Raw genomic sequence first — 16,907 nt, 5'->3', positions numbered from 1 at the left:
GGGGAAATTTGCAGTTATCATTGATTGGTAGGATCTCAACTATTAAGATGAACATTTTGCCTAGAATTTTGTATTTATTCCAGATAATTCCAATTAAGTTGGGTGAGGAATTTTTTGAAGACTTGAATAAAATGATGTTGAAATATATTTGGCAGGGGAAAAAGGCGAGGATAAGATTAAAGTTGTTACAAGATACTAAAATGAGAGGTGGTTTTGGTCTGCCTAACTTTGAACTTCATTATCAAGCAACAAGTTTAATGTGAATTAAAGAATGGATAACTTTGAGAAACACCAGATTATTGAATTTGGAGGGACATGATTTGTTGATGGGATGGGATGCCTTTTTATGGTATAAAAGAACAAAAATGCAGGGGTATTTTAGAAGGCACCAGATACGAGAAGCTTTACTGTTGAACTGAGAGAAGGTTAAAAAACATTATTACTTAAAAATTCCAGTCTGGGTATCCACGATTGAAGCCTTTACATACTCAGTTGTATTTAAAAGGGAACAAATTGGTAGATATAGTGAATTATTGGATGAAAAGGGTGAACAAAGCAAGAACTAGAAGATCAGGGTTATAAGATGGATTGGTTTTCATATGCTCAAATACCTTCTAGATATGAAGATCTCAAACAAGGTTTTTATAATGTTTCGACTAATTTAGGTAAGATTTTAATGGGTTCTGATGATCATGTAATTAAAAAAACTATATGGTTATTTGTTAGAGATGAAATTGGAAGAACAAGTTAAAGAATCAATGATAGCTTGGGGGAAAAAATTTGGTCATGGTATTGATTTAGAGAAATGGCAAAAATTGTGGTCATATAATATAAGATGATAATGTCTACAGCATATAAGAAGAATTTGTATAAGATGTTTTACAGGTGGCACCTACCCCTGACTAGGATAGCCATTTCTCAAGAATAAATCGGAGAACTGTTGGAAGTGTCATCAGACTCCAGGATCATATTACCATATGTGGTGGACATATGTAGAAGCAAAGAGATATTGGACTAAGATACACACGTGGTTGGAAAAAATGATGAAGAGACATATTGACTTTAAACCAGAGATATTTTTATTAGGGATCTTACCAGAGACATATGAGAATTGCAATATTTAATTGTGAATATTTTAACAGCGGCTAGAATCGTATTTGCTAAAAACTGGAGAGAAAATACCTACTGAAGAAATTATTAAGAAAATGTTGGATTATGCTGAAATGAATAAACTGACATTTGAAATAAAAGAACAGGAAGACAATCAATATTATTTGATATGGGGTTTATTTTATCATTGGATAGATAATAAAATATGGAGATGAAATATGATATATGAAGTGGAAGTTAAGATAAAATGTGTAAAAATTTGTCTTCAGGGAAAAGAAGCTTGTGTCATATATGGATATTTTGAAGATTTTGTGAGCACAAAAGGATACTAACCAATTGATACACTGTCTGTAAATGTTTGAACGGATGATACTTTTATGTTTTTTATTTGAAATAAAAAATTGTTTTTCAAAAAAAAAAAAGTGTGACAGCTATCTCAGTAAGAAAGCACACCCCAATGATTGGGTGACCCTACGAATGACTAGGGAGAAAACAATTTTAAAATGATATTGATAATTTTAAAGCAATTTTCCTTCATATTTGAGGATTGTTTTGTATTGAAATAAGCACGTTCTGCAAAAAGCAAAATACATCTTCATAACAAAAAATGTGTGCATTAATAAGAAACAAGCCCTATTAAGTTCATTGACACAGACTCTTATTGAATTTGTATATCAATCTCATAATACTTTAGGCAATTGTGGAAGCCTGCCAGGTCTATTTCTTTTCAGCTGTTGGATGTTGTCTGTTGAACCAAAAAGGACTTGAGGATATGTGTCATAAAAAGACAGATGTCTTTGCACAATAGGAAATGTGGTGTGTGCAAACCAGCAGATATTTCTAAATTACAACATAAAAATATATATTTATTATATGAATCATATTAATTTGTTAACATGTTACTGAATGCTTCTCTACAGTTTCAAATAACTTTTTTTATTTAGTAGTGGATCTGGAAATCAATAAAGGTCCAGCATTATGTGGACACCGTTTTAAGGAAGTCATAGGGCCCTTCAATGAGGGCTTCATGTTTAGTTCTGAAGACTGAAGGTAGAATAGCTATTAATTCTTTAGGACTCAGAGAGTGCAATGGAGGCTTCAGTGAACTGGAAAATCTCTTCGTCATACAGCTCATCAGGCAGCTCTTCAGAATCAGCAAAAAATGTTGGAAATGGTGGATTCTTAAGATTATCTTGGTAAGCTGGTAAAACTGTGTCAGTGACCTAGAATATAAGAGCCAGAGGAATTGAAAAGAAAGCACAACAAAATTTCACATAACTCAAAACATTCCCAATAAAATAGGTACTAGCTGCCCTTTAAAAGTTTATTATTGTTTTTGATTTTGCCTGTCATTAGTAACAAAACCAACAATTAAAAATCAAACATTTATCATAAATTGGGGACATGTGACAAGAAAAAGAAATATTGGGTACAGATCATGGTTTAATTCAGAAAGTTTTAAAAATGAATTTACAATGGAAACCAGAAACTTTTTAGAAGTGTTAAAGAATTGGGGGGGGGGGGGTTGGAACTCTACTGCTATATATGATGTCAGCTGCAGGAATATATGCCCAGAAATGGAAAGTGTTAACTCCCACAATGGAGGAATGGATTGAAAAGATGATGAATGAAGCCGACTGCATTAATTAGGAACAAGAATGTAAATAATTTTGCAGTTATTTAGAAACGCTTCTGAACTTTGTGTGAAAGAGAAAAACAATGAAACTTTGAGTCTGGTTTTTGACAACTGAGTTAAATGAATGGCTACTGGTTATTATTTGGCAAAACTAAAAAGTTGGCATTACAACTTTACTACCTTTTTTTTTATACTGAAAAAAGTCAGAAGTTACTGCTTTTTGTTTTTTATTTCTTTTCCCTTTCCTCATTTTATCACCTCTATTCTTTTTCCTTTCAAATTTTTCCATTGTCTTTATTTCTATTTCTATTTTATATTAAGAAACATGCAACTCCCCCCCCCCCACACACAATTATGCTATTGAAAGTAAAGTTTTCAAGTGTGACCCTCCAAAATTCTACAAAGCAGAATAACTAAAAATAACTTGAGCAATGTGAGAAACATGTCTGGGTAGCAAGTGAAATAACCACTTATACTGTTGTTGAACAAAAGCTCCAGGCTATACCAAACCATTTTTAGGAATATATTAAATGCTGAAGACACCTATGTAGCAAAGAAAAGCATTTCCTCTCAGCAAAAATAATACCCAAAGGCTATGTGTTGAGCAAAGAATTTCTTTCTGTAAGACATCTTGACTGCTTCTTTGATAAGAGTTACTAAATGCTGAGCAACTTGCTGAGCAGGTCAATAAGTTCTCCCAAGTGAACTGTGTATCAGACAATTATTTTTATTTACTGCCTACATTAACTTGTAACATTGTTACATTACCTGGTAACATTGTTAGCTGTCACTCATTGTTTACCTACATCATGCCTCAGATTTTTTTTTAGTCACATCTTCTCTATTACGAGTTAAGGAAAGCCAACTTTGTATCACACATACACACACACACACTCACCCTATAGTGTCTTGTCAAATGAGAGAATATTGTCCAGTGTTGTCACAAGCAAGGACAAAAGAAACAATTCTGAAACTACATGAGATACTCCAATGACAAATTTATCTTTCAATGAAAGTTAAGCAATAGAATTGGCACAAGAACACACTATTTTGCTATTTTTTAATATTGCTTTTATTCTTTTCTGCTTTATTTATTCTGCTTCATTCAACTATGGGAATACAACAAGGAATCAAAATATCACTAGTAAGCAATGATACAACATTATCATTTTCATAAAAAATAAATTCAAAGTTTTATAGTTTGCTAATTCAAAGTTTGCAACTCGGCCTTCACTACACAGGACTTGAACTGCTTATTTTGTACATTAATATATTTATATACCACCTATTTATTTAAAGAGATTATAAGATGTATACAATTATAAAGATTATGGACCAAAAAGCTGATTAATGTATTATAAATTTCAGTTTATTTATATTAAAAATAGAAAAACAAAACTCTCTGCACAGTTTTTGTTATTTGACATAATGCATGGTGAGCATGAAACTATGCACTGTTTAAAAATGTGATGTTCACGTTTTTTTTTAAATTAAATTTTCAGAAAGAATTTATGACATTCATTTAAGCTACATTCAGCTTACTGAGAAGAATGCCTTCTAAAAATGTGCCTGTCAAGATACACATTGGCTTAATGGTTGCCAAGCAACTAAATATTACATCAGTACACCGTTTTTATAACCGCTGATAATAAAGCCTCCAGCAAAAAAGTATTTCATTAAAAATATTAGTTTAAGAACCAGACTCATTAAATTCATTTGTTATTTAGTTGTTCAGGATTATATACAGTACTGCCTCAAAGCAGGACACACAGCACTCCCTTCTCCATTTCCCCCCCAACTATCATCCTGGGAGGTATGTTGGATCAAGAAAAGTGGCTGGATAAAGATCAGTCAGAATTTCTATGGCTGAGATTGAAACATGAACCTGACTTTACCTTGGCTTACAACAAAATTAATTGAACCATTCCTCCAGACTGGCAATTCATGCATAAAAATGAGTCATTAGCTTAGAGTGATTTGGAACTGGAAGTAAATAATTGCTTCATGGGGTTTGTAGTGGTCTTTGTTTACATATGAAGTACAATTAAGTTTTTTAAAAATGTTTGTGGTACAAACCTTAACAGGACAGCCTATTAGGCCATAATAGAATTCATACTCATTCTAAGCCAAAAGAAGCTAATTATATTCTTATAGGTATAGTGTCTCTTTTCATATGACTGTACAATGAGGATCAGACTTCCTGCTCTGTAGCATCACAACTACATAAAAAAAAAAAATCATCCAGTCAATACCTTCCTGAGACAACAGATGCTACTAGTCAGCTAACTTACAATATTACTGAGTATAAGCACATTTCTCTAATCAAGACTGTAATCTTGTATGTGGATTAAATATCTCATTTTTAAAGCATCAAAAAGTTTTGATGACACTTTTTAGGGCGGTTCATACTTCAGCACAAACCTAGTTCAGGATGAAGCTTTTCTAAAACTTTCATTAAAGAGCTGCTATTTTTGATTCGCATGGAAATAAAAAAAAGCACCTTTTAATCAATAAGAGAGAAATGCTGTGCTCAGGCAAGATTCAAAGCATTTCTTCCAAATCACTGTGGAGTTGACACACTCTTCAAAATATGCTGAACAGAGCAAAAGTGGACAGACAATAGTCCAATACTCTGAGCACCTCTTAGATAAATAATCTCTGAAGCTCACCAATAGATTGCATTCTATTTTGTGCAGCTTCTGTAGAAAAGGAAAGTAGAAGGGAAAAAAGAGAGGGAATAAGAAAAAAAATGAACATGTAAAGCTTCTGATACATCCTAAGATACCTATTTGCCACATCTGACTCAGAGAAGATCTGGAACTTCCAATTCCCCCTTATGGTGATGTCCCATTACCATACAAGGTAATGGCAGTTTAAAGGCAGTTTAAAAGAAACATAGTTGCAGGACAGACAGAGAGACTATTAACTCCTGGATTAGAGACATTGGCCATACTATGGTATGAGCATCACATTACATACAGTTGTTAATGTGACAGAATTTAGGGGACCAGGCGATTGTTTGGATAAGTAACAACAGAGTCTTTGGTATTTAAGCCTATCTATGTTGGCAGTATTCATTGTTACTGTATTTAGAAATTATATTGTTTTTGACTGATTTTCTTTTATTTGCAGAGATAATCAGTTTTATTTATATTAATGTGTATAATTCTGGTTTACTAAACTGCATATCTTGGAATTTAGTCGGATATGGGAGAATTTATAGCTAATACTCATTCCTTTTCTTTCTTTTGCTTGGTATTAATTTTTGGAGAAAGATCATTGCTAGATAAATTAGCAGGGCTTGGTGAAGGAGTATGCATGGCTTTGATCAAGAAGTACAAGGAAGATAGCAAACAAATTCTAAATGATCATCAATTGTTTAATTAATTTTAAGGTTACTAGTCATGTATCAACCTCACAACTAAGATTTGCGAGTTATGTAATAGCGTTTTTATTATATATGTATTCCAAATTTGTAATTTCTATTCCCATCTAGCCCATCGCTCAAGAACAGACTGTTATTTGCCAATGAACCATTCCCTAACACAGCAATAAACAGGATGAGAATATCAAGAATTCATATCTGTTTTCAAACAGGTGACCTTCCTTCTTTCCATCCTTTTTTCTATCTTCTCTTTTAGTCCATGAGCCTGGAGGCAAGCTATGTCTTATTTTCTCTTCTATGCCTAACTGTAGTCTATACTGAATCTTGAATTCTGATTTAGGAAAATATTTTTATTGAATGTGGACATTAAGGAATAAAAATAATTTTATGTATATATCAAAAAGGAAATCTGTGTTAAAGTAAGTTGATTTTTAAGGGAGTATTTAACGAAAAAATATGATTTTTGTCAACTGGAGCAAAACTGTACAGGTAACAGAAATATCAGTAGAATAATGTCTAAATGAAAAGCTTTAACATCCAGAGCCTATATTTATTCCTGAATATTAAACATAAAACCTGCCTAACTTAATATTTGCTACAATCCAGAGCGCTGTGTAAATAAATCTATTGGGTTTCCTGCATAACAGATTCTAATTAGTTGCCAGGATCTTTTAAAAGACTGCCAAGAAATTGTAGTTAATTTATGAAGATTCATGACTACATCCTGAAGAAATCTTACGGATCAATTGATGAGCCCCTGACTTTGTTTCCAAAGTCAGGGGATCATCAATTGTACCTCTGTTGATGATTCAGATTCAAATTCTTTGATCTTTAGCATTAAATACTATCAAAGTATTGGTGTTAAATAGAATTTCTGGAGGAACTATTAATCTCCATGAGGGCAATCTTATTTGTCCATAAAAATTATGCAAAAAGAACTAACCAGTAGGCTAAACTATTAAACAAGCTATTATTCCCCCCCACCCCCTTTTCCCAGCTGATTTACAGGTGTCTTGTCGGTGATATCATTTATCTCATTGATTTTTGCTATTCTGCTCTGGTCACTTTTGCTATTTTACATACCTACGTAAATATTGTATGAACCTCTGACTACTTATTCAAGCAATTTCCAGCATTTTGCAGTGTTCCTACCATGTGTTTTTAGAAAAGACACTTTGATTTTAAGAATTTTGAATGCTGTTGCCATTTCACCATTTCTGAAACTTTAAAACCCAACTTCTTCAACTTCCAGACTCTCAAGGATTCTTTAGTTGAGGATTGTTCCCCCCCCCTTTTAAAATTAGCAACTGAATCCTAGAAACTACCTTTTCTTAAATTACCTGTTACTCCCTGAAGTAACATCCATCTGCACTCTGAACTGCAAGCATGCACAATCACAACTATTTCCCCAAGGTTACCAAGTTGCAGTCCTTTCAGTGTTCTTTATTGTTGTTTCACCACTATTATCACAGTAATAGGTCCTAAAGCTAATTGTTGGTTAATTTTATGTATTTGTCAGCCTCCAGCTTTTTATTGCTTGCTTGCTCGGCTGCCATTGTAACGGGAGGAGGTGGGGAGCTGTTTGGATGTCTGGGAGGGGGGAAGTGAGCTGGTGGAGAAAAGGGGAGAAAGTTTTCCTCAGCGTTTTCTCTGCAGCTGGGAAGAGCGCTGATAACCACTCAAGGTCAACCGTCGTGGCATACCAGGAGGATGGCACCATCGGAAGCTGTACCCCACATTTATTTTATTTTATTTATATACCGCCCTACTCCCAAAGGACTCAGGGCGGTGAACAGCCACAAGATAAAAATGCATCATACAAAAGTTAAAAACCATTTAAAATATATTAAATAATTCAGGCCCAAAAACGAATAAAAAAACACCCAATTTGTATAAAACTTAAAAGCAAATTAAAAGGGACCCCTGGGGGGATGTGGATTGGATAATCCTGACTGGATGATTGGGGGGAGGGTTTTAAGGATGCTTTCTATATGTGATTTTCGTGCCTATTGCCTCAGACCTTGCTTTTCTTTGGTTGCATTCAGTTCATACTCACTAAAAGTACCTTTCTCAATGAAAATGGAGTCGGGATTTTTCTTTCTTGAGTATTGACACCTGACAGTATTGCTATTTGCACCATTCCTTGATAACTCTATGTGAAAGTAAGAACAAAACAGCAATCTAAAGTGGGGGAGGGGGGAATGACATTCATGTAGTTATATTTTTCAAGACAACTATGCATATTTCTCGGAGTGGGGGTTGTAGAAAAATTATGCACAAAGGTTACGTATTAGAAAAGGTAATGATGTTACTTTCCACAAATCATACCACGGGAAAAATAATGAACACCGAATTTTACTTATATGGAAATTGTAGATGTAGGAATTATAGAAACATTCCAAAGTGATTTTCCTTTACAGATATGTTTTGCATGTTATGCACAGCTGAAAGAAAAGAAATTGTTTTAAGGAATAGAAGACAGTATGGCACCAATTAGGACAAGGAAAATAAAGCAAAAACATCCTCCTCCTCCCAGGAATTAGAGAAATGATAAATCTTGCCAGCTCTGTTAGAAAGTATATGAGGAACATGGACTTTTGATAACATCAGAAGAAGATACTTGGAGATTAGCAAAGGCTCTTGGAATTAAAATCAGTTTAAATGACTGTATGCTTGTTTGGAAAGTATAGAATCCTTTGTTTTCCACTATGGTTTCTTTAGCTTCACCTTATCACCTCATATCTAATCTCATTGACAAATAAGATGCTACTATATCCAATTAATTACTTTGCTGTTGGAAAATAGATGTGTTTTCTAATTTGCATAACGTTTTTTAGAGTGATTGTGCCTCCATCTATTTTTAGCTAACCTCTGCTAATTTTGGAATCATCATAAACAATCAATGCTTCAATGATTCATAAACAATCTACGGAATTGGATGCAGGTCTCCAGTTTAAATAAGCTCTTGGGAAAATCCGCAATTTCATTCTCCTATGAAAATTATTGTGTTTTATAAAAATTAAAGGAATAATATCATAAAGATAATGGCCTTTACATTTTACATATACTCACTCCTTGTTTAGCAACCAAGTTCTATTCTAATGATCAGGTTGTTAAGGGAAATGGAAAATAAGTGAACACATCACACACACATATATATATAGAGAGAGAGAGTGGTGGGGAGGATGTTGTGAAGATCATTAGCTATTGCCATCTGTCATTTTGTCAGTCTCCCAAATGGAGCACATGGGAAACATGACAAGATGGGATAATCAGTGATGCGATTCAAGTAATTTAACAACCGGTTCTCCTTAATGACCGGCTGGGTAGGCATGACTGGGGAGTATCATGTGACCAAGTGGGCGTGGTCAACTCGACATCACTCACAGCAAGGTGGGACGGTGCAAGCAATGGCCGGAGCCTTAGTGCAGGAGCAAAGCGCCTTTGCACATCAACAGCATTTCGCTGTCACGGTACATTTGTGCTCAAGGCAGCCCTTGCCTCCGGCCACTTTGGGCTCGGAGCTGTAAACTGCATCTGAGAAGCACTGCAGCAGAGAGAAGCGGCCGGGTGTGATTTTCCGATGCCTCATCTCGTGCTGGGTCTTGCTGCCCAACAGTCAGGGGTTTTAAAAAGATTTTTGCAGCAGGAAACGGTAGGTGGTTACTTCTGGCCTTTGTTGGTGCAGCTGGGCATGCCTCAGTCACTCGAGGAGATGCACAACCTGCTCTCTGCCCTGAGACACTGGCCTGCCATGTTCACTGCAGCCGCCTCATGGCCTGCCGGCTGACTGTGGCTGACAACACTACCATTGCCAAGGGCAAGTGGGGCAGGGTAGCATTGTGGCTCCGCATCATAATGGGCTCTAGGAGGAGGAGGAGACCCCATCTTCCCCATTGTGAAGTGCACTAAATTTCACTGTGCTGGGCAAGGCACTGCGAGAGCAATGAGCAGGCCACTTCAGCCATGAGGCGGTAATAGCAGTGGAGGCGGCAACAACAGCGGCAACGCAGGTCGGATCAGTGGGCAAGACATGAGGTGGAGGTGGCCGGGTAGGATCAGCAGGCAGGCGATGAGGCGGCCACGGCAGCAGCACTAGTTGGTTCAGGGGTAGGCCATGAGACTGCCACAGCTGTGGCACAGGTCAGTGAGCAGATCATGAGGTGGCTGCGATGGCGAATGTGGCAGGTGTTCCCCCTCGGGGGGAAGGCAGGTTGTGTATCTCCTCGAGTGACCAAGGCACACCCAGCTGAACCAACAAAGGCTGGAAGTAAGTGCCCGCCACTTCTTGCTGCAAATAGCTTTTAAAAACCCTGACTGTTGGGCAGCAAGACCCAGCAAGAGATGAGGCACCGGAAAATCAGACCCAGCTGCTTCTCTCCACCACAGTGCTTCCTGGACACTGCTTACAGCGCCGAGCCCAAAGCGACGGGAGGTGAGGGCTGCCTTGAGCGCAAATGTACTGCACCGAAGGTGGATTGCTGTTGCTGCACAAAGGCAAGTACAGGAGCACTTCGCTCCTGCACTAAGGCGCTGGCCATCGCCACTGCCGCTTTGGCCACCTACGCCGCCCCACCTTGCTGCAACAGTGCCATTACCTTGCTCCGGCCGGAGAGGTCTGCGCTACTCCTTGTATTTCTTGAACCACCCTCTACGGGAGAGATTTCCAGCCCCACCCACAGCAAATCTCCCTCCTCTGCCATCATCCTTACCTTCTCAGGCCAGGCGAGGAGTGACTGGGAGGGGAGGGGCAAGGCCAGCCAGTGGTGGGATCAGGCGGTTTGCCGAACTACACAAAAAGTTAACAACCTGTTCGGCTGAATCAGTGTGAACTGGCTGAATCCCACCACTGGAGATAATCCTTCTTTATTGTAAGGCTACATTAATAGAATCTTGCAAATCTGAAAGTACAGATCTCCTACTGTTTCTTTTTACTGCCTGATGAATTAGCGTGGATCCTTCCTAAGTTTTTTTCTGCACCCATTTCTCATTCCCTAGACAGAATCTCTCCCCTCTATCTTCCAAGATTATTCTCACATTACATTACACATTCAGACAAAAGTTCTCTCAAGAGCTATAACAGTATTATTTTCACTACAGCATGCATTGTCAGGCACATAAAATTGGGTCATGAATGGGTTATGAAAATAGGTTGGTCAGAAAATATATTTTTAATACCAGCGTATTTGCAAATGGTTGATAATTTAGGTAGTCACCAAATAAGGAGTACTAGATTGGTTTCTTTTAAATGTAGAATGAATATTTTCTGCTTGTTTTTGTTATATATCACATACAGTAGATTCATTGTTTGAACTGGGCAGCCCTAGAAATTCATTAAATAAATAATCCCAGACATAGGTCATGTATAACTTGCAAAGATAAAGTCAGGAAAGCAAAAGCTCAGAATTAACAGACTTGCAACAAAAGTCAAAGATAACAAAAAAAGTTTCTTTCAACATATTAATAACAAGAGAAAAGTCACAGAAACAGTTGGTCCACTAAAGAGAGAAGATGGCAAAGAAATAACAGGCAGTAGGGAGAAAGCAGAACTGCTTAACTCATTCTTTGCATCAGTCTTCACACAAAAAGAAACTATAGCCCGGTTGTTCCAGCTTCATGGCAGCCATCATGACTGCCACCCCCCGCCACCGACTCACAGAGAGTTCCCGCTGACCTCCAAGGAACTTGCCTGTTCCTCTCGGTCGTCCGAGGCACCTCTCTTTCTTCCCTGTCCCTGCAGGACGGTTCCGGTCCGAAGACCCATTGGCAGCAGTTCGGCAGCTGGGGTTTTCGCGGCGCTCATCAGAGCCCGCTATTACAAAAAACAAACAAACAAACAAACAAAAAAACCCGTAAAAGAAAGACTAAAAATTAAAATTAAAATAAGCAAGAAAATGGTAAGGGAACACCCATCTGACCTTGACGAATATAAATCACTGGGACTTGACAGATTACATTCTAGAGTTCTGAAGGAGGTGGCAGATGTTATCTCAGAACCATTGTACCACATCCTGGAGTACCAGGGAAGTACCTGAGGATTGGGAAAGGACTGATGTGATTCCCATCTTCAAGAAAGGGGAAAAAAACAGACCCAGGAAACTACAGACCAATGAGCTTAACATCAATACCTGGGAAGATCCTAGAAAAGATCATCAAAAAACCAATCTACGAACATCTAGAAACAAATATAACTAGTAGCCAACATGGGTTTGTTATAAACAGATCATGCCAAACCAATCTTATTTCTTTCTTTGATAAAGTGATTAAATTAGTAGACCAGTGAAATGCTGTGGATATAGTATACTTAGATTTCAGTTAGGCATTCGTCACAGTAGACCACAACCTACTTCTTGGTAAGCTAGAAAAATGTGGAATAGGCAACATCACCATCAGATGGATTGACAAACTGTACTCAACAAGTAGTCCTTAATGATACTACATAGACATGGAGGGAAGTAAGCAGTGGGGTACCACAAGGTTCCGTCTTAGGCCCAGTATGCTTCAATATCCTCAGAAATGACTTAGATGAGGGAACAGAAGGGAACTCATCAAATTTGCAGATGACACTAAGTGGCAGGAATAGCCAACACCCCAGAAGACAAGCTCAGGATCCAAAAAGTTCTTGACAAACTTGAACAATGGGCCCTATCCAACAAAATGAATTTTAATGTGGAAAAAAGTAAAGTTTTACATTTAGGCAGGAAAAACCAAAGTATAAGTACAGAGTAAGCAAGACCTGGCTCAAAAACCGTAACTGTGAGAGGGACTTTGGAGTCCTAGTGGATGATCACTTGAATATTACCCAGCAGTGTGCAACAGCAGCCAAAAAAAGCTAATACAATCCTGGGTTGTATAAACAGAGGCATAGAATCAAAATCATGTGAAGTATTTATTAGTACCACTTTGTAAAATCTTAGTAAGACCACACCTGGAATACTGCAGCCAATTATGGTCAGCACACTACAAAAAAGATGTTTAGACTTTGAAAAAAGTTCAGAGAAGAGCAACTAAGATGACCAAAGGCCTGGAGACTAAAACATATGAAGAACAGCTGCAGGATTTGGGTTTGGCTAGTTTAGAGAAAAGAAAAACTAGCAGTGACATGATAGCAATATTCCAATATCTGAGAGGCTACCACAAAGAAGAGGGGGTAAAATTATTCTCCAAAGCACCAAAGGACAGGAGAAGAAACTAATCAAGGAGAGAATCAACTCAGAAATAAGTAAAAACTTCCTAAAGTAAGAACAATTAACCAGTGGAACAGCTTGCCTTCAAAAGTTCTGGGTACTTCATCACTGGAGGTTTCTAAGAAGAAACTGGACAGCCACTTGTCTAAAATACAGGGTCACGTGCTTGAGCAGGGGGCTGGAGTAGAAGACCTCCAAGGTCCCTTCCTGCTCTATTCTATTCTATTCTATTCTATTCTATTCTATTCTATTCTATTCTATTCTATTCTATTCTATTCTATTCTATTCTATTCTATTCTATTCTACTCTTACTCTACTCTACTCTACTCTACTCTAGTGTATTCCTATTCTATTCCTATTCTATTCTATATCTGATATAATAAGTAATTGGTACTATCATGTTCTCTATATAAGGCTGTGACAGTGTGACATTTGCTTGTGCAGCTACTAAAGACCTGAATATCTTGTAATTTGGGGTGGGGCATTCATCTTTTATTACTGAATTGAACACTGTAATGTCTTTATTGGTCATTTTTTTGCAAATAAAGGGAATCTAGTACTGGAAAGAATTTTGGCTTGCCTTTGAATAAGTAGCGCATTGGTACATGCTATTCAGTGTTTCACCTTTGGTTTTCCTTTCAGTTAGCTAATAAAAACTCAGAACTTTTTGTGGTAACTTGTATATCATATGCAAACAAGAAACTTTGTTCTCTAAAGAAGAGTTAGAAAGCAAGATTCTTAAATTGTTTTTTTTTTAAAATATATTTTTTCTTCTTTTTTTTAAAATATACATCCACCTTGTGTGTGGACAAAGTTGGTTCTGGGTATCATTCATGTTAATCCAATTCACAGTAACAATATTAATAATCTCTATCACATTTATCAATTTTAAGTAATCCTCATTATATTGTTTGAACATACATAAACAAAAATGCCTAACTCCTTATCTTTATCTCTATTTTCATCTATATCTTTCTTCTTCAATCTAAACATTTCTCTATTATGTACAGGTAAAATTGTTTCTGGGTATCATTCATATTAATCCAATTCACGCTAAGAATGTTAGTAATCTTTATCACATTTATCAAATTTAAGTAATCCTCATATTATTTAAACATACATAAAAATGCTTAACATGTGTAAGCTTCTAATCTTTCTATTATTTTTATTCATTCTATAAAAATTTATATTCTAATATTTCCCCTATCTAATTTTATTTCTGCCTCTTTCAGCTTACAATCAGGGTACTTTAATATTTAAAGGGCAATTATTCCTATCCATTATCTCTTCTCCTCTTTAGTGTTTCAGTTCTTATCTATTTTTTAATTTGTCTCTCACACTCATCTTTGTCTCTATCTTCATCTCTATCTTTCTTGTTCAATCTAAACCTTTCTCCCAGTACAATATTACACTGCCAGTTCTCCCAGATGTCTGTCCATGTCCCAATCTCCTTATCAAAGGTATCTTCCTGTCTCTCCAGTTCTCAATTTGTCTGTTTTATTTTCTTTGGTCTTTCTCCCTTTATCAGTCTATTTGTCAGTCCTATTTTTTGCTCCAGTCCTTGATTTATTTGTTGACATGACCAATCCATCTGTTCTCTCTGCTCCTTTTGCTTGCCATTTATCTGGTCTTCCTCTTCATCGAGATATTGCTTCATTTGCTGGTTTTCCTGATCCATATTTTTCCCCTGTTCATGTTCAATTTGCTGGCTTGAATAATCCATTTCATCTAGCCTTTCTGTTGCTTCCACCAGTTCATGGGCAGTTTGATCTTTGTTCATTGTTCTTTGCAGAATATTTTCCACTTTCTCACCTATACCATCAACTGAATCCATAATGTTTTGGAACAACTAAGTCATCTCATTAAAAAGTCTTCACATTTCCACAGCTGTTCCTTCAACTCCAGTCATGATAGCGATATAGGTACATTAAAAAGTAAAAGTCTCAATCTATTCCAAGAAGAGTTCAAAATTATAGGTTTCCAATCATTAGTGGATGGCATTTTCCTCTCAAATTTCCATGCTGCCTTTTTTCCAGCAGATATTAATTCCAATCAAAAGCCATTTATTTCAAAACAAAGTCTTTTATTTAAATGGGCCAGTTCCAACGTTTACTCCATATTTTAATAGTCCAAGCTATTTTCCAAGTTCTTTAAATCTGCTCTTCAAGTTTAGTCTTTTATTCTAGTTTCCAAGAGTTTCTTTTATAAAGTGTCTTTCTTATTTCCACCTCTGGTAAGCGTAAGACAATAAACAGTTAAAAGTCACAGCTCACCACCAGATATCCTAGGAGTCTAGAGTCACTTTTCTTTTCATCAGTAGATGGGGCTTTCAACTTGCTTTTCTTTTCTTTTTTTTAAACAAGTTTTATTGTTGCCCTCCCTCCCCCACATTTACCCATATCTTTTTTTGAACAGAGTATTGGCCATATCTTATCTTATACAATTAATCAAATTCAAATACATTTTACTCAATTACAGTTTTTGTCAAAATCTTTTTTCCCCCTTTTTTTTATCATTTCTCAATATTTCTATGCTTGCTTACATAAAGAACATCTTCATTTGCCCTTAAATTCTAATTATTGCTATTTATTCATATTTATTCTCTTTTATTCTTTAAACAATTCATTCTTTATCTTAATATCTTTATATTTGTTCGGGATTGCCTTTCTTACATTTCATCCTTTTTATTGTACAACAATCTTTCTCCTCAAACCTTCCACCTCTTTTTCTTACTTTCTCTTCCCCTCTTCTTCTCCTACTTCCCCTTCCTTTTTCCTTCTCCTCTCTTCCTCCCTCTCTTACCCTCACTCCTACTCTAATTTCCCTTCCCTTTCTTCCTCCCTTCTCTCTCTTCCTTCTCTCTTCCATCTCTCTTCTCCTTCCTTCATCCCTTTCTATTGCTGTATTCATTTTCAATTTTATATTTTCCACTATGGAGTCCAGGCAACCCGTCTTTCCTTCATTTATCAAGTATATTTCTCCAAACTTTCTCCTCATGTTTTTAATTATTAGCAGTATATTTCATCTTATTCCATTTTTTCTTTTAAATCTTTACTCAATCAATCCTTAGACTTTTTACTTTTAACAATATATTTTTTCTACTTTACTTCCTACAAGTATGCCATTTAAATCATTTTTTACATTTCAATTTCATTCAATTTTACATTTAATTTCTATTTTCCATCTTAATTTCAATTAATTTTTATATAATAATTTATTCTCTCCTTTTAGTGCTTCTTCCAATATCATTCTTTCTTTCACATTACATTGTTCTATTTTTCATTTAACAGCATTTTCACATACAATTTCTACAACTAGCATCCTTCTCTTTATTAACAAATTAACATTTTCACTGACTCTTAACCATTTTCTCTTAGTCTCTCCACGGTTCCTTGTCTTGATGTTTTTCTCCCTTTCTCCTATTTCTTTACCTTCTTCTTTTTCCTTTTCTTATATCTCCCCTTCAGCGTTTTTCCTTTAATTTTAACTATTGCTTTTCATTCTCAATCTTTCCCCATTTATTTTTCTTCTCTTCATGTTTGAGATGTATTTTCCCTTATCCATTTTTATTCTATCACTACTGAACCCA

General features: G+C 36.2%; 1 protein-coding gene across 1 annotated transcript in view; it reads right to left on the bottom strand.

The window, feature by feature from the left end:
- Nucleotides 1–1,056: 1,056 nt before the first annotated feature.
- The window catches only part of MRPL3 (mitochondrial ribosomal protein L3), a 62,599-nt gene continuing 46,748 nt past the window's right edge, over nt 1,057–16,907 (bottom strand). Inside the window, exon 10 of the mRNA XM_060683748.2 lies at nt 1,057–2,333. Within this exon, the coding sequence (XP_060539731.1) occupies nt 2,181–2,333 (153 nt within the window). The 3' untranslated portion in view covers nt 1,057–2,180. The remainder of the gene's footprint in view (nt 2,334–16,907) is intronic.

This window comes from Pantherophis guttatus, chromosome 4 (assembly GCF_059756535.1).
Source record: "Pantherophis guttatus breed Tessera chromosome 4, ASM5975653v1, whole genome shotgun sequence".
Taxonomy (NCBI): Eukaryota; Metazoa; Chordata; class Lepidosauria; order Squamata; family Colubridae; genus Pantherophis; species Pantherophis guttatus.
The sequence above is the reverse complement of the archived record's forward strand: the minus strand, read 5'-3'. Positions and strand labels throughout refer to the sequence as shown.